We start from the raw sequence: 27,803 nt of genomic DNA on the forward strand, positions 1-27,803 counted from the left end.
ACCAAGACAGCAAACGTTTCCCCTGGACCCAGCAGAACTTCCAGGGATTTGGGTCCATATGCACCTAGGAAAGTCAGAATAATAATAATAACAATAATAATATTTACCTGATTTAAGTCTTCGTCGTTAAGTAGATGGGACTCCCTGGGTTTGAAGCAGTTCTGACATTTACTTTTGTTGAAAATGTTGGCTTGAAATTTTTTGCAGGCGTTGTCTTTGAGTGACATGGTTACTGGAGAAGGCAACACTTGATGAGAAATTTTTGGAGAGTTCTCCTGGTGTTGTGGACGATAATGAACCCAACAGAAGGAGTAAGATCAACAGTCAATGAACGGGTTTTATATCCCGTTGTTCGTCTGTCCTGTTTAACTAGAGGTTACTAGTAGTAGTCCATTTCTTGTTAAGTGACATCGACGGTCATCTTGTTTGGTGCAACTAACTTTTTCTCTTTTTTGCGTTTACAGGCTTTCTGAAAAGTTATTTTTAGGGAAAATCCTTTAAAATGCTGATAGGTTGGCTGATTCTCGACGTTTCCCAGGTGACATTTCGGGCCTGGAGCTCCCTGCAAAGGTCCCGTTAGACTCCATCGAACGGAACGCCTCTGCCTGGTGAAGAGGCTGTGTGGTGAGGGGGGAGGTCCACTTTGACCCCTCCTCTCCGTCTTTCTATCAAACAAGTGACACCGCAGTCATCGCTATTTCACGCTCCCAAAGTCCTTCAAAAGCAAAACCGTGTGTCCGACGCAGGGAAATGTCCTCGACGTTGCTGTCACGACGCTAAGGCCATCGTTTCGGGTCCCGTTCGTCCGAATTTTGCTGTCGTCGGGTTTGCTGCGTAGTCTGCAGCCGACGTTTTCGTGAAAATCCTTTAGCGGGCCAGGCGGTTCATCAAGAGATGAGGAGGCGTTTCGGAGAGGGAGAGAGAGTGTGTGTGTTAGTGTAATCTTGATTGATAGCTACGTAAGCCAATCACATTTGAGATGCAGACCAGTTGTCCAATAGAAATTCTTCAAGAGTTTAACTTTTACCTAGTGCTCATTGGGCTTTAAAGAGCCCACAACATGGCAAACTTTCGAGCCAAACTCTTGTTTACCAAACTACGTAACATTTAATTGCATCTGAACAACAAAAATAGTCGGAACAACATTTAATTATGTTTGTTTCCCTTACTTTTACCAGACGTAAAGTCCAACTCGTTCATAAGCATGTACAACGCAAAAGCTATAATAAAGATAAAACAAAGTAATGATTGACTTTTATACATGGTAGTGTATTTAAATAAATAAGGGATATTTAGGAGTGAAAAAATGTCGCCGTTAATAATTAGTGGTAACTCCGTGTAGCCAACAAATTATTGTTTTAATTTTTTGCGAGATACTCTTTTTTTGCCTTTTTAGCAACAATTTCCTGTAAAGAGCAATCTTATCGGACGATTGAGATAACACAAGTAATTGTTGAAAATATCTATCTCAACTACATACTTAAAAAGGTTTATAGTATATGATTTGTTTTTTTAGATGCTTTTATTTATTCGTGGAAAAAATGTTGCAAACTTCAGACTCTACAGCATCATCTGTTGGTCTAAATTGGAAATGGATGAGACGAAAAAAGGTTTGAGACGAGAAATATTCAGTGAGAGGAAAGGGGAATGGGTTCAACTCTCACCTGTGCTAACATCTTAATAGAAAGAGTATGGATCACAAGCTGACTTCTGCTTGTGATCAAATACTTTTCTTTTAAGCTGAATGTTTTGTGTCCTGGTTTAAATAAAATGGTATGGGAGAAAACATACCTGTCTGAGACAAAAAGTGGAATTATTTCAGGAAAACTGAAATTAAAACAATGCATAGCTTCCAGGTTTAATAAACCAGCTGAAAAACTGTTTATTTTCAAAGTGAAGATCACAAATTACAAAGAGTGCAAGCATTTATTTAGGGCGCTTGAGTTGGCAGTGCTGGGTAGATATACATGGTACATAGTCATATTTACCACAAGAACTTAAAATGGAAATAAAAAGCAAAATAACTACCTTAAAATATAAATATATTCATATTTATGATTGTAAAAGCTTTTGCGTGTCCCATAAACAAACACACTGCAAATTCAACCACTAAAGTAAAGACATTTTCATTTATGTACGTATTTAATAATAAGGATTGCTATTTCTTAGATTATAATGGCCAACAGAGAAGGTTGGTTTGAAAAACAAAAACAGACAAACTAGTATTTCATTATTGCTTTTTGAACCCTATCATGTAAATGTTTTCGCTAATCACACAATAAAGTTGGACAATTTTCCTTTATAAATTCTACAGTGGTTAATTAAAAGAACAATGTGTTGTTGCTTTTTTGTAGGTGAGCAGTTAAGGTTATGTGCTGCAAGTAGGATCACTTATTTAAGAGAAAGACAGTTAACAAAAGGCAGATAGAGGACACAAACTGTAAAAAGGAAGATATTTATCTTGCAGTTTTGCTCAAAACTAAAAAATCCAAACTAAACAATTTTCATTCATGTTGAGTTCTCCTGTTCTCAAAAAGGTCTGAAGTAAATCTCTCTCTTCAAGAAGTATCTTGTGCCAGACACAAAAAAATAATCGTATTTTTATAAGAACCATAAAGAACTGAAAATCGAAACAGTAACTGAGCATCAGGCCGCTTTCAGAAGAGGTTTGCTTTCTTTTTCATGTCATTTCGTTTCCAAAGCGGAAGCCTGTCAAATTCCTGGATGTTCATTCCAAAGATTTCAAAGAAGGAATCTGGAGAGAGATGAAGCTGAAAACAAGAAACAGAACAGAATGAAAAAGATATAATAATGCAGAAAGGCAATTGTTTTCCCTTTTAGGCTGAAATGAACCTACTGTAACAACAAAGGTTACACAATGTTTCCTAGAATGCTACCTCATGAGTGATATTATTTTATTTTTGTAATTACAACATCACATGTGCACATTTTTATCAAAAATAAATTATACAGCTTCAATTTTAAAAAACAGAAAAAGAAAAAGTTGCATTGGATTCAAATTTGGTTCTGTACCTCGAGTCTTGTCCTGTCAACATCTTTGGGAAGCTTTACTCTCCCTCGATTTGCAACAGTGAGCATTTCATAAGGGTACACCTAACAACACAAAACCACGACGAACATTTTTTTAATTCAAAAACATATGACGTTTTTTTTTTTTTTTTTTTTACTTGTAGCAACATTAAAAAAATGGATGAAAATAAATTAATTTAAGCCACATTATATGTTCAGTATGAGGTTCTACTAAGAAAGTGACAAAGAAATTAATTTTGTTGATAAAGTCAAAAGTTGAATTGCAAAACCAGACTTTGTTTTTTTCACACACACGTAGATATGTTATACTTGCTTTTGGATCCATCAAATTAGGCATAGACATTCCTCTCTCCATTTGTGTTAATGGAATCAATTCATCATGGGGAAGCTACACAACCAAACACATGCAGATATTGCAGCATTATTCTCTGCAAAAAGCCAACAAATTAAATTCAACCAAAATCATAAGTGTTAACTATAGAATTGTTAGTGTTTTTGTTGTCTCTTTTTTTAAATAATGTTTTGGATTTAATTTGACTTTTTAAAGGCCTTTTTCTTTTAGTTTCTGCTCACAAAATTGTATTTACAGAAAATGTAACAAAATAAATCATTTCTGAATCAAATAAATAGACACTAATACAGAAAACAGAACTGCGAGCAGACGTAAACCTAAAAATCCAGAACCATGCAGATGCAAGAAAAAAACCTTTCAAGCAAAAGATGCATGTACCCATAAATGTCAGTGGCTACATACCTTGAAGCCTAAGCAGGAAAGGAAAGAGTAATGCATGGAGAAATCTCATTAGTCACCAAATATAAACATTAAGAAATTGATAAATCAAAAAAGAAAGGTGTTTTTCAACTTACTGAATATTTCAGTGTTGCGGCTGAAGAAATCAGCTGATTGAGGCTTAAAACAAGAGAATTTATATGAGGACAGCTGTAAAGCGTAACATTTAAGAAGTTATTTTAAAAATGTGTTTATGCACTAATGAAACTAAAACAAAAAAAACTTTTTAAAACCTTTTTTGGTATTTTTGTGACAAATTAACAATTAATAAGGATTACTAGCTAAGTGGATTTGTACAAAATCTGGCAATGCTTCAAAATAAAAAGTCACATTCCAGAGCCCTAAATCAAATGTTGTTTGAATTTCCAGCTCTTACCAGACTTAGGAAGTTGTGACTGTATCTTGGCAAGGAGTTTGTTTGAGAAACAGATGGACTTGGATCTGTTTGGAAACAGAAAGAAAAGACTGGTCTAATATAAAAAAAAATACCCAAAAAGTTATTATTCATTTATTGATTTAGTCTTGGAAATGGTGCAGGAAACCGTTTACCTTGTTGCTTATAAATTGGAGGTCTTTTGTACATATCGAAGCCTTCATCTGCTGAAAAAAGAAACACAAATCTAACATTAGCTGGGAGCATTGCATTCTGGGATGAATTATTATTATTATTATTTCTTTTAAAAGCTTCGATCTCTGAAAATGCTGTTTTTTTCCCGTGACACCGAATCTGACAAATACTGAATTCTGCACTCAGGAAAAGCATCAAAGCTCTTTGATCTGTTAGTGTTTCATAAGTGATGTTGACTTCCAGTGACAACACATGCTAGCAACTCCTGGTCAGAGCTTATCATGTCTCATCCAAACAAGGAAAATGACGCACAGCTATAAATAAACAAGGCCGCAGAGGAATGCGGGAGTGAACTGAATACATCAGTCAATACAAAAACAGGAGAAGACTTAGTGAATTCCTTAAAATAAAAGAAGGTTAAAAGGGAAAAATGTTCTTCAGCCAGCTGTAGGAGTCTGTTAAACCTGCTGTCTTCTGAAGTTTGAACAACAGAGGGCAGAAAGGTTCCAGGGGAGGAAAACAGATGACCTGTCCTTTTCTATTCAGCAGTGCTGTGATTGTCAACATGTTATCAGCAGATTTGCAGCATCTCTGTTATTAGTGTGTTAAGACTGATGAAAACAGAGCAGGAAAGCTGCAGGATTGTGCTTACCTGTAGTTTTAGAGGGAAAGTGGTGACCTAAAGGAGGAGTTGGGGAGTTTTGTCCCCGGAGTAAAGGAGGAGAAAGCACTATGCGTTTTCATTCCAAAACGGTGAGGGAAGGAGAAAGAGGTGATGTGGAGGAAGAAGGTAAAAAAGGAAAGGTGTGATCGAGCACAATCTTTGGTATTTGAGGTCAGTTTTTCTCCTCACCTGGTCGGTGGAAGTGCTGTGGTGATCTGGAAAGAGTGGGAGTGTAGCTGTGGTGAAAGTGGGGCGTCTGACCTCCAAAAGATCCATTCCCTTTCCCTGTTCTCGCTTCAAAGCGCTCCTTCAAAGATTCAAAACAGAGTAAAAATCTGCGAATGAAGCAGAATTTGAGTGAGGAAGTGAGCAGAAGAGGACATTTACCTCTGCTGTTTTAGAGATGCTTTCCCGAGACTAAACAAGCAGACAGCAAAAGAAAAAGAAAAACATTTAGAGAACCAAAAAGGGAGTATAACATTAACATGACAGTATTGTAATCGCAGGAGACTTCAGGTGAAAGACTTGTTACACAAAAACAACAATTAGTTCAGATTAACTTAACATTAAGACAGTAAACAAATTTTCACAAAAAGTCAGACCTCAGAAACGAAAAGTTTGGTATCTGGAGGCACTTTTGGCAAATCATTGTCTTTTCAAACATGAAAATAATCAGTTCAGTAAAACAGCAACAAAAATGACATGTCAGTGAAAGCACCACGTTACCTCTGCAGGGCTTTGTCTGTCCTGTTTCGTTTCCTTTTTGTCGAAAGTATCGGATCTGTTGTTCACTGACTTATAAGATATCATATCAGGATGCTCTATATCAAATATAGCCTTGACTCTGGGAATTGCTGCTAAGTCTCTGTAATCAATGACCTCATTGTCTACTTTGGCCTAAAGGAGGAAAGAGGAGGATATAGGGTTGGGGAGCAGGGCACAGAGGACAGGAGACAGAATGGATTTAGGTGTAGGAGAAAACATAAAAAGGTTCTATATGACATCACGGAAGGAATAAATAAAACTTTAATCCTATAAGACGACAGTTGTCTTTGGCACACAGGGTGACCAGATTTGCTCGGTTCTATTCAAAGATCTATCTTTGTGAACTCAAATGCTTTTAGCTCGCATTCAAAGAAGTTTGAAAAGGCTTAAAGTTTATTCTCTTTCATAAACCAGCAGAGGAGGCGAGGATGCTAACAAGCTGGGTGCAAGGAAGGACACTAAAAGTAAATATTGTTTTTTCCAATTAATTTAAAATCTTTAAGCATTTTGACAAAATAAACTGAGAAAATGTCATTTTTTGCAGTTATAATAAACTGAAACAACATTTTCTCTCACTAATCTAATTCCGATCAGTCAAGGTGACAAAAAACAAACATTAAAAACACTGAAGAAATAAGGATTTTGACTCTGGCTTTTTGTTTACGGTCAAAAATTACTATCATGTGAAAGTGACTTGTCCATGCGACTCCCCTGTGGGAATAAAGGCATACAGTTGAAACTTGTGGTGGCAATTGAGCTAGATGTGTCGAACAGACAGGTGGAGGCAGGCTTACGCAGATGGTTCGACCTGGACTTCCTGGAGTGCACGAACCCGGCCTGGAGCAGGAGCTTTCAGAGGAAGACCTGTTGGGCTGAAAAACAGTACACAGCATCAGCTTAGCAGACATCTTTTTACATCGTCTAGCTGAAAGGCCGAACCAGGTTTCCTTTTAGCACTGAAGCACTCAGTATTTTAATAGATTAAAGCCTTTTCTTGTTGCACAATGGGATCAGACAACCAGAAAATGTTGAAAATCATACAACATAAACATTTTCTTGTGTTAAAAGTAAAGATTGACACAAATTTGCATGCAGCAACAAAGTTTATTCACTAACTACTACTGACTGAAACTTCTGTCAATTTTGTGAGAAAATAGGCTCTACAGGAAGCAGGGCTTTCGTCAGCACAGACTGAGTTTTAGTGTAAAACCAGGTCAATCTGCACATAAAACAAGCAAAAAACACAGCAGCCGGCTCAATCTCTATATCCACCAGTCTATAGAGGCTCACAATAAAAACCTTCAGTTCACGAGGAGGGAAAAAGAAATCTAGCAAGGGTGTTTTTGGTCTGCTGGCCTAGGAAGGAGGAAAGTGTGTGGCAGCACATTACCATCTTGTAAAAAATAAATCCTGGTATACATTTTGTGGTTTTGATGTTTTAAGTAGTTTTGAGGCTTTACCCGAAAAACGTCATTTCTGCAGCCGTCCTTGCAATGCGGGTGCCAAATAGTTGATCCTGTAAAAGCAGAGACCTTTGTCAGCTCTGATGTGGACATGCTTCGCTGTCTCTGGCACTTGTACAAATATAACAAATAAGTTCATGTCAAACTGACCTAATAGAAACATTTCTTCTCCCTCCGTGAAAACGTCACCACATCGGCTGCATCTTGCACAGCTGGGGTGAAAGTTTCTGTCCCCGGCCTTCAATGGAAGTAGACAGAAAGAAGGTTGAAGACAGTTTTATCAACAGACTGATTCCGTTTTTGGGAAAAGTCGTTGTAGATTTGTCCACAGTTAGATTTAAATCGGTAAAAAGCAAAAATATACATATTCGTAAAATAAAAAATATATAAAATAGAATTGATTAATTATGTTTGACATTTTTATTCAAGATTAAAGTTCGATTTCAGCAGCTGTTTCATTTGAATTGACTTGGAGTTTATAAAGTTTGTATTTTTTTTTTAAATTTATTTCATTCATTCTTGTTTCAAAAACATTAGACTGTCATAAAGTTATCCTGCTATTTTAATTTGGTTTTGAAACTCCAGACACATATTTTCCTTGCTCTGCAGTAACTATCAGCATCCTTTGTATCCCTGGTTTGGCATATAGCCCATCAACAACTCGCCATCCCCTTTTGTCCTGGGCAAGTTTTTTCTTGCTGCCTCCCGGTGAGACAGGTCTGCCTGATGACAGCCTCCAGGTCCCATCTTCACCTGTTCATAGGTCTTCCTCATTCTTTCTTCTCCTGGGATTTCGGATCAGGGCCTGATGATGTGGAAGATACTCCATCTACTCCTCTCTGATCCACTCTTCCACTGGTGCATGGTTTGTTCTGTGTTGCTGATGGTATCAAGCTCATGGATCTTGAGGATTCTTCTCAGACTGGATTTGCTTAATGTCTGTAGTTTCTTGATGGTAGCTTTCTTTGTCCATGTTTCCGCTCTGTACAGCAGACTAGGTCTTGGAGTTGAGCAAGAGAGACTTGGAGGGTTGCCCTCGCTTTTCCATCGCAGGTATTCACTTCCAACTATCATGTCCACTTTTTAATATGCCAGACATTACTGAAGTTATTGTTAAAAATATCTACAGTTTCCATTTTTAACCTGTTTTATATTTAGAATAAAGACATTGACTTATTATCAGTAAAAAAAATAAAAAGATAAAACAGTGACAAACATCTTAGGTGAGCCTCACCTCAAGGACTTTTCCTGTTATGAACTTCTGGCATGCTTCACACTGCACCCCAAACTGAGAGTGGTAGTCTCTCTCGCAGTATGGAGCACCATCTCTGAAAGATTCATTCTTGGTCACTTTTAATTCCTAACTTTTGTGGTATTTTTGGAATTTTCAAAAAATACAATGGGACAAAAAATATTGAGTCAGCCACCAATTGTGAAAAATTTTCCCACTTAAAAAGATGAGAGAAGCCTGTGATTTTTAACCATAGGGATGCCTCAACTATGAGAGATAAAATGAGAAAAAAAACATTTTTATTTATTTATAAAGAATTTAATTGTAAATGATGGGGTAAAGTACCCGTAAGTATTCTCATTTTTTTAATTGAGAGAACTTGCACAATTGGTGGCTGACTTACTACTTTGTTTGCCCCACTGTAAGAAAATAAATAAAGATGACTATAAATATGAACACATGTAGATGAGGAACTGCCACTCACTTGCTGATGTATTCCCCACTCAGTCCCTTCCTGCAGGTTGTACACTTGAAGCAGCCAATATGCCATTGACCCCCCAGAGCTAACAGAGCCTGGCCATTCTTGATGTCTCTGCCACAGCCTGCACAGTCTGCAAAATGACACCACATAAGCCATTTTACTGTTTTTTCCATAGGATTTTCTTTTTTATCATGCATCTGAGTACAGTTCTGCAGAGAGATCCTCCTGCAGGCTTAATGAGTCTGAATCCTTTGTTGATCCCAGCTGGGTCTGTAATCTTTGGTTGAGCTGAGTTAATTCTGTACCTCCCTGTTGTAGTAAAGAGGGAAGTGAGCCAAAAGATTTACTCTGTCAACCTAAAAGAAATAATTGTAGGAATTCTCAAAAAGGACACACCAGGTGGTGAATAATCAGGTCTCTGCTTGAATTATTGGAAGCAGACAGAGTCAAGATATTGTTTGTTTTATTTAACTATAAAATATATCGTTTTTCTTTTTTTGTATCAGTTTTGCTTTTGAACTTGTGACATAGATGTTATTTAAGAGTCCAAGAATAAAAGTAAAATTAAAGCAGTGAGAAGTTCTGTGAAGCAGACATCACCCGCCCCTCACTCTCCCCTTCTGCCCCTGCCCCCTTAATCCGAGTTAGATGTGATAAATTCATTAAAAAAACAACACATTTTTCAAAAAAATTACTTTTCTATGTCCGTAGAAACCATTTTATTATTTGGGTGCCTGGGGGTGCCGAACAGGGGCGTCATTTTAAGAGGAATCAGTAGAAACAAACTTTTGGATTTTCTTGGCAACAGAGGTTTTAAGTAAACAATCCTAAAATGCTTATATTGTACGTCAAATAGTTTTATTCATCTTGAGCCAATGATTAAAATTACATTTTCACAATATTCTGATAAAAAATATGTGAGCAAAGGGAAAATGCCACTTTTTCAAGCTTGCAACTCTAAATCTGTTTAAATTCTACATTACAAACTTTAAAATTATTATTTTTATCAAGTAGCTTCCAATGATGATCGAGCTGTTGGGAGGCGATAGATTGAAATCCCTAGTAGGAGTTCAAATTTGTAGATAGTACTGAATTTTTTGTTTCTTTCTGAAAATTTAAGATGGTGGGCTCTCCCCAGGGTCAAAGGTCAACAAAACTTCAGTTGTGGTTTTAGTCTGATGCTGGCGGTGCCGGCGTGTGTATGAAATTTTGTGAAAATCGCTTGAACAAAAGTTTTCTTTTACCATATAATGCGAAAACATAAAAATTGCCAAAAAACGGCTACTTTTTTAGGTACATAGGTCCCATAATAATTTCAAAACTTCTTTGGGATATCCCCATCGCATGTGTTTTGGTTTCATTACCGGATTTTGAAGAGATTTTGGCCCCATTTTGGACGGTTACTCCTACTGTGATGCCAAAAATTCCTTTTCACCGGATACTAGAAGATCTGCAGAAACTGTTCTGATAGCTCAGGACTGCTGCTGGCCATAATGAACAGGTGGCCGTCCCACAATTGTTTGCAGGCCAGTTTTCAGTAGATTATCTCCACTCTGATTGGGACTCTAAGGGGTCATGGCATTTGTTTGGTGTCTTTTTTTTCTTCTTTATATCATTCTAGATAAAAAATTTATGTGAATGCACTTACAGCTGGGGTAGGTGATTTGATTTGGAGGAGATACAGGTTCAACGCAGCGCTGACAGAGGCAGTCTTTTCCCCTGAAGGTGACGCAGTCTCCGGCTGGAAAAGGCTGCCTGAGGAAACACAGTTACTAAACAAACTTCCATTTATATAAAAATGGCAGAAATGTCAGTGATTTAATTACTTGCAAATGCTGCACACAAAGCATGCTGGGTGATAGGTTTTTCCTAAGACAGTGACCATCTCGCCCTCCACAAATTCTCCGCAGTTATTGCACAGCGTGCCATGAAGCCGCTGGTAGTCCAGAGGGCAGAGGCACTCCCCGGTCTTCATGAAGAAGCCACTTTGGGCCAAGTCACAGCCACACACTGCAGAGATAATGGTTAGAACACCATGGGACAATGTGACACTAAAACACTATCTTTAAAGCTGAAGGCTAAGCTAAACAAGGATTGGGAATTAAGTTCAGGAGTTTTCTAGTAGACATTTTTATGAAAACACTGCCTTGTTTTATATTCAGCATGGGAGTAAGCCCATCATTTATTATGGGCTTGTGTTGCATTTAGTGTCAAAAAGAGAAGCGAATAAACATGCAAATGAATTTTAAATGTAAGCATGACGTTGCCAACAAAAGGGCTGGAAATGTAGAAGATGTTTAGGATAAAGACTATGGACACACTTAGAATTTTGAGTCCAAAAGTATCCAATGGTGGAAAACTTCCAGCGACAACTGGGATCCCCTACAGAACCAGAAGGTTCAGATCATAGCCAGGACACAACAAAAACAGTAACAGTACACAGCAGCACTTTGTGTTACTACCCGGTATGCAAAGTGGTAAATAAATACAGATTGATTTGATTTGAACAATAAAACATAAAATAAGTTTGCCATGGAATAAACTAACCTTAATTTGACCATAACTGTACTTTTCAATTGTTTTTTAATGCATTTTTTGTTCATTGTAAGTTTTAATTTTTAGTAGTTTTAGCTGAGTTAATTAAATGTGCGTAAATATTGTGAGATAGAACGGCTGAAATGTATATTACCCCACCTAGCCTTGCGTTATTGGTTCAGCTTCTGTCTAATTGTGTTGGAGCGTTCATACTGAACAGCAAGCTGACTAGCTCTTGACGTTCCTGTCACTAAAGCTTGTTTGGGGACATTTGATACGGTCAAACCTGCCCTGTCCTTCTGAGCCTGCCAAACACACGAAGACAGTTGTGTGTGGCTCTATTCCTGTCTCCACACTACTCCCAGTTAAATGTTTATCCGTAAAATCTCTTCCGTCAATCACAACAACATACTTTTTGGACTGTCTTCTTTAAATTTAAGTTACTTCTCCTGCTATAAAACTCCTTTCCTGAACGTCTCTTTGTTTTCTCTGTCCTGCAAACATCAGCATAATGTGGCGAGACAAAAACAACACTGGAGGCTTGTCGGAGCTGATTAGTAGGAACAACAGCATGATGAAGAAAATATGTAAACCAAGCAGAGAAGCCAAAAGAACCTGACAACAGCTCATTGTTGAGAATGTTTTCTAATACACTAAAACTAATGAATCACCAGAATCTTCTGAAAGAAAAGAATGATTGCGTAATAAAAGCTCACATGACTCGTCAGTTTAGCAAGCTTCATTTCATGGGTTGTTGTTTCCTCTGACATTTTGTTTTATACTCAATTTCAGAAAACATTTGTGATATTGGTGTTTTTATTATTATTATTTTTTAGTTCTGCTGAAGTACAGTACAATAATTATTCAGTCATCTTCTAAACCTGATCAGGATCACCTGGACAGCCTGGACAGTTCACCGGTCCATCGCAGGGCCACAGAGAGACACACAACCACAATCACACCTATGAGACAATTTAGTCACCCATTAGCTAACGGAGCATGTTTTTGGACTGTGGGAGGACGCCAATGAGTTCAAAGGAAACGCACTCCTCCATGATGAGAACATGCAACATCCAGTGGCGCCTCCAGAAATTTTTCATGGGGGTGGCCGGTAGGGGGCCACATTAAATCTTGGGGTGGCACACAAAAACCATGAGCTAAATTTTTTAAATTCATTCTACTAAACGTAGTAAAACAACCTTTAGAAAATCAACAGAAAGTTAAATGCCTACTGATTTTTTTCTAAAACATTAACTTATAGTTGATACTACTGTAAATTCTAGTAGATATCATTAGGCCAGTGTTTTTCAACCATTTTTGAGCCACAACACACTTTAACCTTAAAAGAAATCCCGCGGCAAACCAGCAAAAAAAGATGTAAAAAAATTTTTAGAAAAAAAGGAAAAACTCATAGTCTGTATTGATCTACAGTCCCTCTGCAATCTCACATGCATTTTTGTGATAATTGTGGCAGAAAAAGCTGATGTAATAAAAGTTAAGTGAAAAGATTCAAAAACTGTTTGATGTGTGTTCGTTGTTGTTACAAGACGTTAAGAGGATAGACTCATTGTGCGCTGAGACGCTGTCACTTTAACCCAATGCATCATGGGAGATGTAAACAGCCGCCAAACGCAAAAATAGCGTCTCTGAGCTTCATTGTTTTGTTCACTTTTCACGGTCTGATCCCGGATTCTGTGGAAAGCTACACCACTAAAGACGAGCTTTATCTGGTACTTTTCTTGGAACTGAGCGGCTTTATGAGCAGAATCAGAACAAGGAAGTGAAGACTTTAGCCACTTCTGATTGGTCAGACTGATGACATGTGATTAAGCTTCCTAGAATGATTGGTGGAGACAGTAAAAGGGGCGGGGCCTTTCAGAAAACAGTTAAAACTGCAGCTAAATCGGGGTACCCCCATTCTTATCAAAATGTTTTTAATAGAATCAAATAAACACAAAGAAAAAAGTATTTACGATCTTTCATATTCCTAATTTCAAAGTGTTTTATCAGGGGCTGTTTGGATGAACACAGAGCTGAAATCCTGGAGATGGAAAATGTTTTAGATCAGTTAATGACGGTAATTTCCCACGGCACACTGGTGCGCTGCGGCACACTGGTTGAAAAACACTGCATTAATTCTAACTTCACCAGTTGGTCCAGAAACAGGTGGAAGACTTTTTGCTGAGTTCTGCCTTGTTTCTCTGAGCAATGATGCTGACTGTCCCTCATCAGATGCCGTCTTCCTCATTCTCTTCTGTCATTCATGCTGGCTGTGGATCATGCTGCTCTTTCTCATCTTCCTACACCTCTGTTGCTCCCCTACCATCTCTTTCGCTCCTTCTGCTGTACTTTTCTTCTTAAAATAAGAATATATGTTGAATTTCTCTTCATTCTCTGAAAATTGACTTACACAAGCATCAACTATGACTATAGGTAACTATGTGGAAACAGGACAAAAACCCATCAAAATGTTGTGGTAACACAACAACCAGTGCTTAAATAGTGCCATAAAAATGAGAGGCGCGTGTGACAGGGCCATACTTTTTTACATATTAATAAAAAGTAATGGCACATCCACCACCGCTGATGATGTGCCGTATTTGCACCAAGTATTTGCGCAAAATACAGATCAGGTGATCTAAAGTACAGTAAAGAGATTGTTAAAAGACACCACTGAAAATATTTAACAGGCATGAAAAGAAATGTCGTGTTTTGGGAGGTGTGATGGTGTGCGCGTGTGAGTGCGTGCGCGCGCATGTGTGTGTGCGTGCGTGCAGAAACTGGTGCTCGCGCGATGCAGGAAGAGAGGGGGGAGAGCGCGTGTGAGTGTGTGGAGCGCATACACACGCGGTCAGTCGCCGTTTTGGACTTAAGGAAACAGTACTAAAGAAAGTTCACCTTTAGTAACTGATACTGGTTCTTTTGTCTAACCGGCCCGGAGGCTCTGGGGGTTCGAACGCGGAAATGAACCCTACGTCTTATACATCTTCTGCGTCCCACGGCTCGTCTTTAGATGTCTGCGCACTCAGAGGCAGCAGGGAGGGGAGGGGATGAGGGCCGGTTTAGGTGATCAGAGCGACTTGCCCGCTTGCTGGCTGTGCATTTGGGATGAAATGCACAACTGGTCCTATTATAGTGCTGCTTATAGTGGCTAGTGGGGTGGGGTGGCCACTGGGGTGGCCAGGTGTCGGAGAGGGGTGGCCGTGGCCACCCCTGGCCACCCCCTGGTGGCGCCACTGGCAACATCTAAACAACTAATTTGGTTCAAAGGATTTGAACCAGGGCCTGGTCACTGTGAGACCAACCAACTTATAAAAAAATTCTTAACATTGCCTGAATAACTTAAGTCAGTAAGGAAATGAAGACAGTCATTTTATATTCTTTTATTTTTTGAATGTTATCTTCTTCCAGTGGGCATAACGACTCACCTTTGCATGTGAAACACCTGATGTGGAAGTAGCTGCTCTGGACTCTCAGCACTTCTCCTTTGCATGAACCCCTGCATCTGAGACAGTGGACACCCTGTTTTTCTGCCATGGGACGGGGCTGACTGCCATCCTGAATGTGCAGAACTGCAGGGAAGAAAAATGTGAATGATAATTCACTACAGTGTTAGATCCCATGTTTTGCCTCTGACAGGGTTCAACTCTGAAAATAAACACGTTTTCTGTGTTTTTTCAAAAAGCCCTTTTTTTCTGTTTAAGCATGGTGTGAGTCAGTCAGTCAGGCCTCTAGCTGCACATGGTCACACATGCATGCCCACACGCATCCACAGAAAGATCCTTGGAACACAGGTGTTGTTTTGCTGAGCTTGGATTGACAAGCTAAATTATGCAAAACAATCCCAATCTTTGGGCAGTATAGTATGTGTGAGTGATGAACTAAAGTGAGGAGAATTGTACAATGAAGATATTGCCCAAATAATGGGATTTTTCTTTTTCTTGTCGATTCTCTCATCTGAGTACAGGCTTGTTAGTAGTTTTTCTGACCAAGCTCTGCAGAAACAGAATAGACTTTCTACCAGAACTAAAAAATGATGCTTTTTTTTTTTAAATAAAAATTCTAAATCAAAATTACATCTGTTGTAGTTTTTCTGTGTTTTCTTTAAGTCTGAAGTTTCTAAGGCAATAGATGGAAGATGTGAAACAACTCACTTGTAGACTCAACTATTTATCAGCTAACAAGCAAAATAGTTGGTTTTAAAGTGGGACAACAAAAAAGAAATTTATTCCTTAAACAAATAATTGATCAAAATAAAAATGTTGATGTGATGCAAAACTGGAGAAATTATTAGAACATATCCTCTACTGTATGAATGATGACAATACAGATTTTTTTTTCAGAATAAACCACTTCAAAATAAATCTCTCAAGATATTTATGGTACTCAGGTAATTAATAAACAAAAATCTATCTAGTGCATCTGAAAATTAGGCATACATATTCATTCTTTGCTACAGGTTAATGTATACTTAGAAACGTTAAAAAACCCCATAATTTTTCTCCATCAGAATGGTATTTATCCTCCTTTTTCCATGAACCGCTCATGTAATGCCAATCCCTCACAACAGTCCACCAGCTTTTACATTCTTCAGCATAATTTGTTTTAGCAGAAACAGACCAACGCATAATCTTTCAAAAGAGGTTCCAGTCTGAGAGAACTGTATCAAACTGAAAAAAATGTGGACAAAACAGCTCCTGAAGTTCTTGTCCTAATAATAATTTACGTATTTCATGTGAATACCGATACTTTTAATTCAAATACACCAACATTTGTTTCAGACTATAACAAAGGAAACTCTTAATTTATTCATGCCTTTTTTTTAATCATCCTCCTCTTTTGGGGGCAGATGATGCAGATGCCTGCACAATCTAATCACAGCATACTTGAAAAGTCCTCAGAAAGACCAGCAGCAGAGAGACGGAAAAGAATGCAGCTTGTTAGAAGCGCTCTGGCTGCTAGCGTATGGACACTCAGCATACAAATAGCCGCACAAACAGAGAAACATTATCTCGAAAGTTTCCATGCAGTCAAAAGATTAGAGAAGAAAACCTGTCTCACCAGCTTGAGATAGTGCTGCAGGAGGGCAACACGTGCAGACTTACAGCGTGTTTATGACCAAATACCTTAAACTGTAATGTTTTTTGACTGTCCTTCAACAAAAGCTGAATAAACCATGCTTAAGTGTGTCCCACATCACAAAAAGCACCGTCACTATGGTAACAAGTGAAGTGGGCAGTACAAACTAGATAATTGCAAGTCAATGCATCTGCTGTAATACAAAGATAGATTTGAATTGTGATGCAACAGCTAGTGATCCTCAATATGTGTTGCAATTTTTCTCAGAATAAACTAACTTTTTGTGGGGTATTACAAAACAAATAACACGTGTGATTTAGAGAAGGATTATGGTTATGGTTGTGGTTAACCCACCATCCTGATCAAAAGTCAAACAAATTATTTAAAACCTTTGTCCATCATAGGACAAAATTCTCAACCACACGGCATTTTTTTACACTGATGGTGACCGTTTTCATGAGAATGGCGAAACAGGCAGGAGGAGTCTTTAGAAAAATGTTTTCCTTGGCATCCAAACTCCGCTCTTCTCTTTCTTGGTCTCTCCCTGAATGTGAAGCTGATCGGGTGTTAGGTATTAACAAATGTTAGATTTAGCAAGACAGCAAATGGAGAGAAACCCAACACCTCCTTCATCCCACAGCCCTGCAGCTTTCTATAAAAATCTCTATCTCTGGGTGCATTCAAATAAGCTTGATTGAATCTATTTATACCTATTAGCTCAACGGTTTACTTTTAGATTAAAATCTATTTTTGTGGAAGTAAAAAGAAAAATTTTGTTCAAACTTTAATCACGTTTTTTTTGCAATGGTAAAATTTGAGCACGGAACATAGATTACTGTGGAGGAAGTCAAAACTTCTTAATAAACACCTTTTAAAGGGTATTTGATGAACATTAATAATTGGCAGACACTTTACGTGAAGAGATGGCAAAGGCAGTTTCCTGTTAAGTAAAACTGTATTTTTTTTTCATTTAAATGCCTCTAATTTTATTTTGAATGATAAAAAAAACAGAATGTTAAATAAAAAACATTTAAATCTAAAAATAACCAATCGTTTTGAGTGTGAGTACAACAATATTTGCAAACTCTCGAGGTCATCAAAATTTCAGACGTCAGAGTGCTGAGAGGCTTTTATTTTGGCAGCCCTTTGTTCCATTAAATAATAGGAAAGTATTTATGACGTTCCATGGTGGGATGTAGCTGTTACTGTTGTAACTCCACTCTCAGCAGCACATTGTGGTCTCTAAAGAAAACACATCTGTCTGTTGCCTATTTTTAAAATCCTTTCCTGGTTTTCTTCAAAGCATTCTACCTACTTGGCAAACAGAATTCTTGTCACTAACCTTTTGTTCTGGACTGTCTGTGACATTGGATCAAAGCTCAAAGTAAGTTAGAAAAAGATCCACTTAAAGGTTATGTCATACAGTTTCAATAACTCCCTTTCAGGAACTTTCAGTGCCAAGAGTTGAGAACCAACAGGTTCAAAAAGGCTAAATTAACAATTAAACACACAAAATGTCACATTCAGGATAGGTTTCCCTTCTAAAAGTTGGTTTAGTAAAAAGTAGTCAAAGACTGTCTACCTTTCTGTTTCATGTCTGCGGGTCTGTGTGTTGGAGTGCAGCGGATCAGAGTGAGGAGACGACCCAACTGGTGCTGCACCAAGAGAAAAGGGGTGGTCCGAAAACACAAAGGGGTCCGCGTGTTTGTGTGTGTATGTGTGGGTGATCGGGCTGTGAAATTCCCTGCAGCTTCTCATCTGTGGCCTCATCCACAGAGAGGAAAGAAAGCTGAGTGTGCCGCTGACATGTGCTAATTTAAAAAGCTGTGTAGTGGAGGAAAAAAACAACGTTTTTTTTAACACTGTTTGTTTTAATAACTCAAGTTATCTATAGTCAAATAAAAGTTTTTTCTCAGTGGTGCGGAGTCTATACTAAAAGTGAGACAGTGTACTTTAAATGTACTTTTATATACCATCTATATATTGTAAACTTAAAATGTTCCAGTTAGGCATGAAGAAATATCGTTAGTATACTTCCTACACGACATGTTATATAGTGTACTTGCTTATATTTAAGTACAATTGATAAAATAAACTTCAAGTGTACTTTGCAGAAAATATGCTTTTTAAAAAATCTGACAATCCTTTATGAATGCTTACAGATAGATTGTGATGAGTGCATATCAAGTATATTAGTGTTAATCTAATGTAGAATATTTTAAAGTAATTCAACTGAGAGAAATAACATTTTTTAACTGCTTAGCTTCTCAAAGGCGATATTCACCTGACAGCTCTGCAGGAATTCCTGCCAGCTTTTCACACAGGATGTAGTCTTCTGGATTGATGAAGGGCAGCTGCTCCATCATGGACTGCTTCGGAATCAGGTAAAGAACCTCCGCAAGCTCCCCATCTTCAATGATGGACATGCGTCTCACAGAGTTCTTCCTCTTCACCCGGTCCAAAACCACCATGTCATTGCTTTGGCTGGATCCACAGATCTTCCCCAAGTTGTTGAGGTTCAGAAGAGACGGCCTGTTCATCCTGTAGAGACTCGCACTTCGGACTACAAACTGACTCTGAGGTAGAAATCATGCAGCAGAGCCAAGCAAGCTGAAGTTCTTTTGGATGCCAGGTGTTAAGCTGCTCTCTGACTCTGTGTGTCCTATCACAAGCCCTCTAAGAAGATTAGGTGAGGTGTATTTTTAGGGTTCATCTTCATGGCAAACGCAGGATCTAAATTCCTGGCCGTCTTGCTCAGGTATCCCTCTGTCCACAGCGCCAGTGAGTCTAACATGTGATTTCCATTGCAGTAAACAATTGATTGGGAAAGTTTAAGAAGATTATGACCAACCCTGGTATTGGATGATCAAGATATGTATGGATTTAAGAATATTACTTAAAGCTTTGGTCCACTGTGTCTGCAAAAGTCATTCAATTTGATCAGTGCTTGGATTAGAACAGGGACATCTGGGCAAAAAAGTAGAAAACATCAGAATAAACCGGTCGGCTTTGTGCTTTGAACAGACTACATCATACTTAGGCAGAGAATTGGGGAGAAAAGCCAGAGGCCATTCTAAGTACAACATAAGTCATGGCGCTTAAGAAAATAAAGACTGCAGCATTGTTGAAGGGCAGACTGGACTTAGATAAAATTATAAAACTCTAATTGAAGTGCTGTGTCATGCCACATTTTCTACAAAAATACACTTAAGGTTGCTCAGAAAGAAAAAGAAAAGCTCTGCTTCTTATAAAAGTAAAAATAATTTATGTAATAAAATACAGAAAAAATTGTTTTTTTCATTTCAACAAATCCCTTCTTTTAGAGGTTGATCCAGAAAGAAAGTCGTATTTAGTCATATACTGACGCACAATTAAAGAAGACTAAATAGCAGACACATTTAGTAGTAGTAGTAGTTGTAGCGACTAAACCAAACAGTTACTGAGAGGCTGACGCTGGGTGGGTCCGGGTTTTGAATGACGCGCTCAAAAACCATAGAGCATAACGAAGTTTGTATTTTTGTAGTTTTTAATAATGGAAAATGAAGGTAATTAAATTCACTTGTAATATTATGATCAAAAATAGAAAAAACAAGGAATCAAGGGAAAAGCACAAAAGCGTATGTAGCGCAAAAAGCATATGAAGCATGAAGCGGTCAACAAAAAAATACTGCAACCCAGCTCACCCCCCCTTCCATCTTACACAGGGAAAAAACCACATGTGAGTTATAGTCAATTAATGTCACCGCCCACAACCATGTGACCCACCAGCTGATTACCTACACAATTACCTATAATCCAAAAACAAATCTATATTCATTTAACATAAGAAAGACCACACTTGATTCATGGCACCTACAGTAGTAGTATAAGTATAATCAAAAAGGATATAAATCTAAAAGATCCTAGACATTTTAAAGCTATTTGAAGGAAATTGAAAAACAGCAGCTGCCAATTGCTTTTTGATGCCAAAATAAGCAATTCTTTGCTGCAATTGTGTAAGGGGCTCCACCTAGTGGCTGATTAACACCCACAAACACACAAGTACCTCGTTTTCAGTGAAATTTAGTACTTGAACAATTTTTGAATTAAAATACACAAAGAAGTGTCTTCTTCATACCGAATTATTGCCTTTTTCACAAATAAAAAGATTTCTTAAATTTTACGCTCAATCTTGACTTTTAGTCCGTTGAACATTTTTCTTTAACCAGACCCCTACTGGAGAGAAAAATATGACAGGAGAAAAATATAAAATGAAGCAGAGCTTGCAAAATCTTCTAAATAAAATATACAAATACCTAATTCATTTTTTTATTTTTGAAGATTCATAGAAACAAAATCACATGAAATACATGCATTCATATTTGACTGGCAGTAAAAATTGAGCCGGAAGTTCAATTCAAGTAAACAAACCTCATTCTTTCACTAAGGTGTAAAATAAGTCATGAATCGTGATAAAATGGAAGAGCAAAACTCAATAGTTTTCTCTTTACTGGCATTCAGAAAAATAACAATAAAAAAAAAAACTGAACAACATGACTTTTTTAAATTCCTCTTCTGTTTGCTGTGAATGCATGCCACACTTTTTCAGAGCAACGCAAACAAAATTTGACCCTAGGAAAGTATTGATACTTTCCAACACACACACTTTGAAGGAGGTCCTGATAATGCATCTGTGTCCTTTTGGATCATTTAGAAACATTTACTGAACACTTAGTGATAATTTCAGGATGTGCATGTAGAATTCAAACACAAACGAAATTAAGAGAATTGACTGAATGCAATTCAGAGAGGTAAACCAGCAACGACAAGATTTCATAACCAACACTTTGTGATGAAGCAAACAGGCGCCTGAACAGACTAAAAAAAAAGAAAACAAAAAACAAAAAGCCATTTCAAACACCTCAAGTGTTCAGAAATGAATAAAAACCAACTTATAGAGTTAACAGTTAAAATATGTGGACATTACTAAATAAAAATCACTTGCAAAACTCTTGAAAAAATATTTTTTGGGGAAAAAACAGCACATTATCCAGAATGTGAAGGTAGCTGCTAGACAAAAGTATTATACAATGAAGCACGGTGGTGGCAGTATCACAATTGTGGAAGCAATTTAGAAGCAAGAGGAAATACAGATTAACAAGCATATGGCGATATACTGTTTATATACATTTGTATAATGACATCTGCAGGTAAAAGTAACCCTTATCGTTTACAGGACAAAGTTCTTCCATTCCATCAAGCTTAACTTGTTCAGAGAACCTGAGAAGATTCAAAGCTTTACTAAACTCCTAAAAGGCTTCCACAACGTGCTGTCAACAGTCAAAACCAACGGAAAAAGGAGATTTTAAATCTTATTGGTTATTGTGAAAACTTTAATAATAACTAAAAGAAAAAAACAATTAAAATTTTGATTTACAAGAAATTTAAAAACCATATTTAGCCCAAAACCGGATATGAAACTATCTAAAAGTCTGATTTACCAATTAAAATCCCAAACCCACAAAAAGAGGTGCAACAGAAACATGCTTGTGCAAAATAGTGACCGTGTGCCACCTGTAAACATAAAAATCTTTTCAAAAAGTGTTAAACCATGATAAAGTGACTACATTGATAATATTATTTTAGTAAATCTGTAACTCGCATGTGAAGGGGTCTCCATAAAATCTGAGCACATATTATTTGCATTTTTGCTGGAGTTTATCATTGAAATGATAAAGAATGCCGACATCTTTTCAAAGTATTACCATAAATACCTTTCGAAAAGGCTGCTGGTTGTGTTCATGGAGCAAAATTCAGAAGAAAAAAAAAGACAATATAGAAAACATAATAATCAGATTGGATTTTAAGACTTAAGGCAAATTTTAAAAGGGATCAATTAAAAATCAACTTATGAATTGATAGAAGAATTGACAGCACCATCATCTTCATTTTGCTCTTCCTCTGCTTTGATGAGAGGCTCTCGTTCAGAGTTCCTCTCTTCCTGCTGTGACCTCTTGGTGGTTTTGTTCAAAGTTCCTCCCTATAGGAAACGAGAAAACCGGTCAGCACGAAAACAATATATTCAGTGGGATTAAACGAAGGACAACTTGACGTTTCAGACCTGTTTGTAATCAACGATGTTGAGCAGCACAGAGGTCACGATGCAGCTGACGGTATTAGCCAGCATGAAGATCATCATCCTCCTCCAGCGCCACAGTGGGATCCTCGCTTCACTGTATCAAAAGGAAAAACAGACAACTCAAGCTTTAACTGTAGAACAAACTCACCTTCAGGAAACTTTTGATCACCTGGTTTGAGTTCCCAATATTTGTCCCACAACAAGGTTAGACAACCCGATGCCAACCATCTGTATGGAGGTGGCCAGGCCCATGGCTGTCCCCAGAGTGGCCTGAGGTACAACAAGGGGGATGGAAGGCCACATGCTAGCCTGGAGCAGACAGGAAAGGTGTCATAAGACAGACATGATGGGAAAATTTGTATTAAATAAGATTTACTTTGATTGTTTTGGGGTTAAACTTACAAATAAATGCTTAACAATCACAAAACTTTATAATATTAAGTTTGACTTTAAATAAAATAAGTGCAATACCTCCTGCCACCTTTAGTAGTTACATCAAAAACAGAAATTTTTGCATATTTATGTTCACTGTAATGATTCAAAACAACCTACAGCAGCAAAGGAATATGTAACCCCTAGCCATATGGTAGAAACCAGAGGAGGGACGAAGGTGAAGGCCAGGAGTCCAAACACAGGCAGTGTGAGGACGGCACAGGTCAGCGCGAAGATCCCGCGCAGGCCCACATAGTCCTTCAACACACAGGGTTAAAACAGTTCAGCGCACTCATGCAGCAAACCCTCTGGGTAGATATAGGTGGATGCGGGATAGCAACAAAAATACCTACAATAAGTATGCCCACACTGGCCGAGAGGACCAGAGAGCTGTCGTAAACCGCTCCCGCCACGTACGCCGCCTCCTTCTGACTGTAGTTCCCATATTTATCCTGAATGAATTTACTGGACAGGCAGAAGAAGCATGTCAAATGCGTTGGTAAATAGAAAATCGGAAATAAATATGGTAGACTTAAATTAAAAAATAAAAACCATCAATGTAATAGGTCTTAAAGACCCACTCCGTTCATCTTTAGAGTTATTTTCAAAGCGTCCCCAATGGTTTTTTGTTGTTAGGATTATACTGTTTTTAGCCAAAATCAAAAAAAACTGTCGTTTTCTAGGACTTAGTTTCTGCAGAGTGGAAAGAGTTCATCAAAAATTCTCAGAGTTGTGGACAAGACTGTTGTGGCAAAGCAACACAGCACCTCTTTCCCTCCAATCAGAATAATGCCGCAATATCATGTTAAAAACACCAAAAAACACAATTTTCATTGTGTTTTTTCACCTTTATTAAAGGACTAAAGAACTTTACAACTCCCATTCACAGTCACATATAATGCTATGTTCACAACTGGCTCGGAAACACATATTTGAGCAACCCCGTCCACTGAGAAGTCCAAGTAAACGCGTATAAATGCGTTCAAAACTCTTACTTTCACACAGGCTAAAACCAGTCAGTTTTCGGGACGCACGTACAAAACGTAGTGTTGAAAGTTAAAACCAGTTGACTTTTGACCAGTCAGGGATTTTGATTTAGTAGTGACGCACGGGTAGCGTCCTTTTCAAACACAGAAGTGCCAAATGTTTGAAAATTGGTCATACTGAAAAAATTATCAAATGCAGTTTTCTATCAAATCAGAGCTGTAAAGAAAAAAGCCCGGAGAGAAATTAGCGAGAATTGTACAGCTTTAACATTTCACACCAAGCTTCCAGTCCAGTGTGAACACCATGTGCTAAAAGAGCGTTCCAGAATGCGTGCTTTGGACGTTCTTGAACGCGCCACACATGCCTGCTGTGCGTGTAGCTTGAAGCAAAGGCATGGCTGGGTTCAAGTAGAATGGGAACTGAGCTAGTGACCTCCCGATTAGAGGTTGACCGTTCCACCTCTGTGCCGCCTGACACTCACCTGGCATCTGCGATAAAGGGGAAGATGCCATTGTAAAAAAACATGATGGTGAGAACCAACAGCCAATATCTCAGAGACAGAAGCTTGACATCCTGAATTCGCTGTAAAAAACAAACAAACAAGGAAGTAGCAGGTAAATAAAAACCAAACAGAAGGCACAACAAATCAAAAACTATTTCATTTGATTCCAAGAATATCTGGCCATACCACTTTTCGAGATGCCTCCTGCATTGTTCCCTCTAGACCCAGCTGCTTCATTCCCACCTTGTCCATAGCGCTCACTATTATAGCAGAGCTGAAACCCAAAACACACAAAAGAGCTCCTAGAAAACACAAAGACACCATGTTACATGTTTTTGGGAGAAACCGCTGCTAAATTGATGAATGTTTCAATCCATTTTTTAAACCTACCACCCCACAGGGTCCACTCCATCCCAAATTTATCCTCAAACTTCTCAGTGAGAAAGAAGTTCAGGACTGACCCCAGGCGAGAAAAGGCCAGAGTCAGGCCGAAGGCCAGAGCCAGCTCCTTCCCTTTGAACCAAAAGGCCGTGATGCGGTTCTGAACAACTGAGGAAGAAGAAGAGCAGAGGGGAGGCTAGGAGCATTTGAGATGGCGTGACTCTTATGGGTACTTACTGGTCAGAGATCCATTCCCTGATCCAAACAGCAGACGGCCAGTGAGCATGATAGGAAGCAGGTAAGGGGTTCCTTTGAAGTGGGAACCCAGCGCAAAAAGGGAAGAGCCCAAAACACAGAGAAAAGAGAACAGAAACACCCCAACTGGAAATAAAAAAAACAAAAAAAAACAATGTCAACCTTTAAAGAAATAAAAAACAAAAAAATATTTGCAGACAGATGTAGACTTACAGCGATTTCCCAACTTATCAATCAGGAATCCTGCTAAAATCACAACTATTGCGTTCCTGGTGAAAGCAGAAACACAAATGAGGAAACTAACTTTTGATTGGTACACATGCAGATAAATCCGTTCAGCTTACGTCCAAGCATAAATGGCATAAAGAAGGTTGTATTGCTGAGGGGTCATCCCCAGTCCCGGCACACAGTCCACCGTTCCATTGATTACAGTCACGTTGGGGCAGGTGAGATTCTATCAGACAAAGACAGGCGACTGATAAATGCATCCAACCACAAACGCTGAACAGACTTTGGAATTCCAACAAAATAAACAAGAGCACTAAACGGGTCTCAAGATCAGTTTTTGATTGGTTTGCCTCTTCGTCTTTAAAGTCCAGCTCCAATCATCTTTTGATCCATCATAAAAACTTGTCCTTTATTTATGATTATACCGTTTTTGGCTTGAATGAAAAAACAAAAAAAGAAAACTATATTTTTCTAGGAGCTCTCCCGCTCTACAGTTTTGAGCCAGAAGCCAACACGGACGAGGAAAACAAAAACGTACATGGATCTAGTCTTCTGCAAGCGAATGCATCTGAATGGAGCGGAGCAGGGAGCTTGTGGCTTGCCGTAGTAGCTTCTATGTCACGCCTACAAGCTTCTTCCAATGGCGCTTTTGCTCCTGATCTGATTAACAGTGATTTAAATAAAGAAATACTCAGAAATGCCATTTTATGCTAAACTTTCTTTACGTCATCCACTATCAGACAAATGCCACAAGAACATGTTAAAAACACAATATAAACAAACACTACTTTCACTCGAGTTGAACTCACCCCTTGGAATTGATCCTGCAACACACTCGGCATGTCAAAGCAGAAGTAAGAGCCGAATGTCAGCAGGCAGTTAAAAAACAGCACAACAAAGCGATAATACGCTGGGGAAACAGCAAAAGTAAGATAATCAATAACAGGCAGAAAACAAAATAAAAGCACCATATATGCCTTTATTTTGAAATTAAACTTTAATAAAAGTCTCAAAACTTTAAAAGTACATATTTCGGGCACCCATTATTCATTTATGCACTCAGTTGAATGCAACCCTGCAGATTTGAAAAAAAAAAAAGAGATCCGGCTTAAGAAAACATTCTTCTTTATAAACAAATGCTAGATCTTTTTTATGAGATTCAATTGCAACAGCTGATCAGAAAAAAACAAAACAAAAAAACAATTGTCATAATTGACACATGTATACAATGAAAAACCAAATGAAGTAAACTTTTCACACTTAAGTCACATGAGGTCTTTCAAAACATAAAAATGCTGAGTTAGTCTCTCAGTGACCTACATTTTTGACTGAAAGGTACCACAGACGCTTGTTGTGCAGCTAAATAAAGATCAACCTATTTTTTTTTTAAAGAAATGGCTGTTATATACGTACCTTTCTCTGCCGGCTGCACCATTGTGAAATGAAATCCTTTCGTTAAAGGTTTAATGAATCTGTTAAATGCATAGAAAAACTGCTGTTGTTTATATGAGCGAGCAGACGGTGTCACTGGGTTAGCAGGATACGTTGGGGGGGGGGGGGGGGGGGGGGCACTTCTCTTCTGAAAGCTCCGTCAGACAGATCTCTAAAGCACGCGGATGTGCTGCTGCTGTTGGATTCAAATGAAATAACACAGCACAGTTCTTTTAAAAATCTGCGCAAACCGGAAATGCTTTTTTTATAAAAACTTTACTAACACAGATTATTCCAAAGAGTTTTATCGCTAGAGGAGATACGCCCGCTTGGGAAGCCTGGCCGACGGTGGCGGAGCGTGACGCCATCTTGGTGTGGTCGCCGGCGCCCACATGACATTTCTATATGAAGGTAAAAATGCTCCAAAAAGAACGCACTTGTAAATTTGATTTGAGAACTTGTAATATAGAATGTGAAAACTTGTGCATCAAAAATCACAGTGACACACAGATGCAGATTTTTGATGCACAAGTTTTCACATTCTATATTTCAAGTTCTCACATCAAATTTACAAGTCTTTTTGGAGCATTTTTACCTTTATATTTCTATAGCCTTTTGGTGGCATCTACCGGTAAGTATTTTCTATATAATTTACATATATTTATGTTTGTATACATATCTATAAATATATAATATATTTGTATATATATATATACACACATCATTTGTTGTTAAATAAGAGAAACAGTCAGCGTTACGAGCCCAAAGTTTAATGAAAAATGCATAGTTGCAGGACTTCTTACAAATAAGAAAATTATTACAGAAATTTTTTTTAAATAATT

At 38.1% G+C, this 27,803-nt stretch overlaps 3 protein-coding genes and 1 long non-coding RNA gene across 32 annotated transcripts in view; all 4 read right to left on the reverse strand.

Annotated features, from left to right (window-relative positions):
- Positions 1–924, reverse strand: part of mpripa (myosin phosphatase Rho interacting protein a) — a 45,892-nt gene extending 44,968 nt beyond the window's left edge. For 5 of the 9 annotated variants that reach the window (XM_078937324.1, XM_011488132.4, XM_011488130.4 and 2 more), the window contains exon 1: positions 108–903. In XM_078937324.1, coding sequence (XP_078793450.1) covers positions 108–227 — 120 coding nt within the window. In that variant the 5' untranslated portion in view covers positions 228–903. Of the gene's footprint in view, positions 1–107 lie in introns of all 9 variants that reach the window. The other 4 variants (XM_078937325.1, XM_078937323.1, XM_011488131.4 and 1 more) reach the window with 2 other exon arrangements.
- Positions 925–1,857: 933 nt separating this feature from the next.
- Positions 1,858–3,492, reverse strand: LOC144987833 (uncharacterized). The gene is made up of 3 exons (XR_013651504.1): positions 3,365–3,492; positions 3,034–3,114; positions 1,858–2,771 (listed from the first exon to the last, which is right to left on the reverse strand). It is a non-coding gene; the product is annotated as an uncharacterized LOC144987833 (long non-coding RNA).
- A 154-nt stretch (positions 3,493–3,646) lies between these two features.
- On the reverse strand, positions 3,647–19,310 carry LOC101162790 (actin-binding LIM protein 1). Of its 20 annotated transcripts, none has more exons than XM_011488122.4 (18): positions 18,912–19,310; positions 14,977–15,120; positions 10,840–11,023; positions 10,662–10,768; positions 9,017–9,143; positions 8,536–8,629; positions 7,452–7,539; positions 7,299–7,354; positions 7,138–7,194; positions 6,633–6,710; positions 5,800–5,970; positions 5,461–5,490; positions 5,263–5,380; positions 5,062–5,139; positions 4,391–4,441; positions 4,218–4,282; positions 3,919–3,961; positions 3,647–3,813 (listed from the first exon to the last, which is right to left on the reverse strand). In XM_011488122.4, the coding sequence occupies exons 1-18, from the start codon at positions 19,165–19,167 to the stop codon at positions 3,791–3,793; spliced, it is 1,770 nt and encodes a 589-aa protein (XP_011486424.3). In that variant the 5' UTR covers positions 19,168–19,310; the 3' UTR covers positions 3,647–3,790. The 20 variants fall into 20 exon arrangements, with proteins under 20 accessions (XP_011486424.3, XP_011486423.3, XP_011486426.3 ...); XM_011488121.4 differs by having other exon boundaries at positions 4,391–4,438; positions 7,129–7,194; XM_011488124.4 differs by having other exon boundaries at positions 7,129–7,194.
- Positions 19,311–20,921: 1,611 nt separating this feature from the next.
- On the reverse strand, positions 20,922–27,338 carry mfsd1l (major facilitator superfamily domain containing 1-like). 2 transcript variants are annotated; one of them, XM_023949138.2, is made up of 13 exons: positions 26,944–27,338; positions 26,340–26,440; positions 25,647–25,756; positions 25,516–25,571; positions 25,285–25,428; positions 25,057–25,215; positions 24,853–24,968; positions 24,646–24,746; positions 23,531–23,642; positions 23,298–23,435; positions 22,915–23,054; positions 22,728–22,839; positions 20,922–22,646 (listed from the first exon to the last, which is right to left on the reverse strand). In XM_023949138.2, the coding sequence occupies exons 1-13, from the start codon at positions 26,963–26,965 to the stop codon at positions 22,515–22,517; spliced, it is 1,443 nt and encodes a 480-aa protein (XP_023804906.1). In that variant the 5' UTR covers positions 26,966–27,338; the 3' UTR covers positions 20,922–22,514. The 2 variants fall into 2 exon arrangements, with proteins under 2 accessions (XP_023804906.1, XP_023804907.1); XM_023949139.2 differs by having other exon boundaries at positions 26,340–26,354; positions 26,944–27,081.
- Positions 27,339–27,803: the final 465 nt, after the last annotated feature.

This window comes from Oryzias latipes, chromosome 19 (assembly GCF_053564925.1).
Source record: "Oryzias latipes strain Hd-rR chromosome 19, Olatipes_Hd-rR_3.1".
Classification (NCBI taxonomy): Eukaryota; Metazoa; Chordata; class Actinopteri; order Beloniformes; family Adrianichthyidae; genus Oryzias; species Oryzias latipes.

Coding starts and splice junctions, on each gene's coding strand:
- LOC101162790 (XM_011488124.4), bottom strand. CDS start 19,167: ATGAACAGGCCGTCTCTTCTGAACCTCAACAACTTGGGGAAGATCTGT. Junction 4,283..4,390: donor TCCAATTTATAAGCAACAAG/GTAAACGGTTTC, acceptor GTTTCCAAACAG/ATCCAAGTCCATCTGTTTCT. Junction 3,962..4,217: donor GTCACAACTTCCTAAGTCTG/GTAAGAGCTGGA, acceptor TCTTGTTTTAAG/CCTCAATCAGCTGATTTCTT.
- mfsd1l (XM_023949138.2), bottom strand. CDS start 26,965: ATGGTGCAGCCGGCAGAGAAAG. Junction 26,441..26,943: donor GGTGCAGCCGGCAGAGAAAG/GTACGTATATAA, acceptor CTGTTTCCCCAG/CGTATTATCGCTTTGTTGTG. Junction 25,216..25,284: donor AGGGAATGGATCTCTGACCA/GTAAGTACCCAT, acceptor CTTCTTCCTCAG/TTGTTCAGAACCGCATCACG.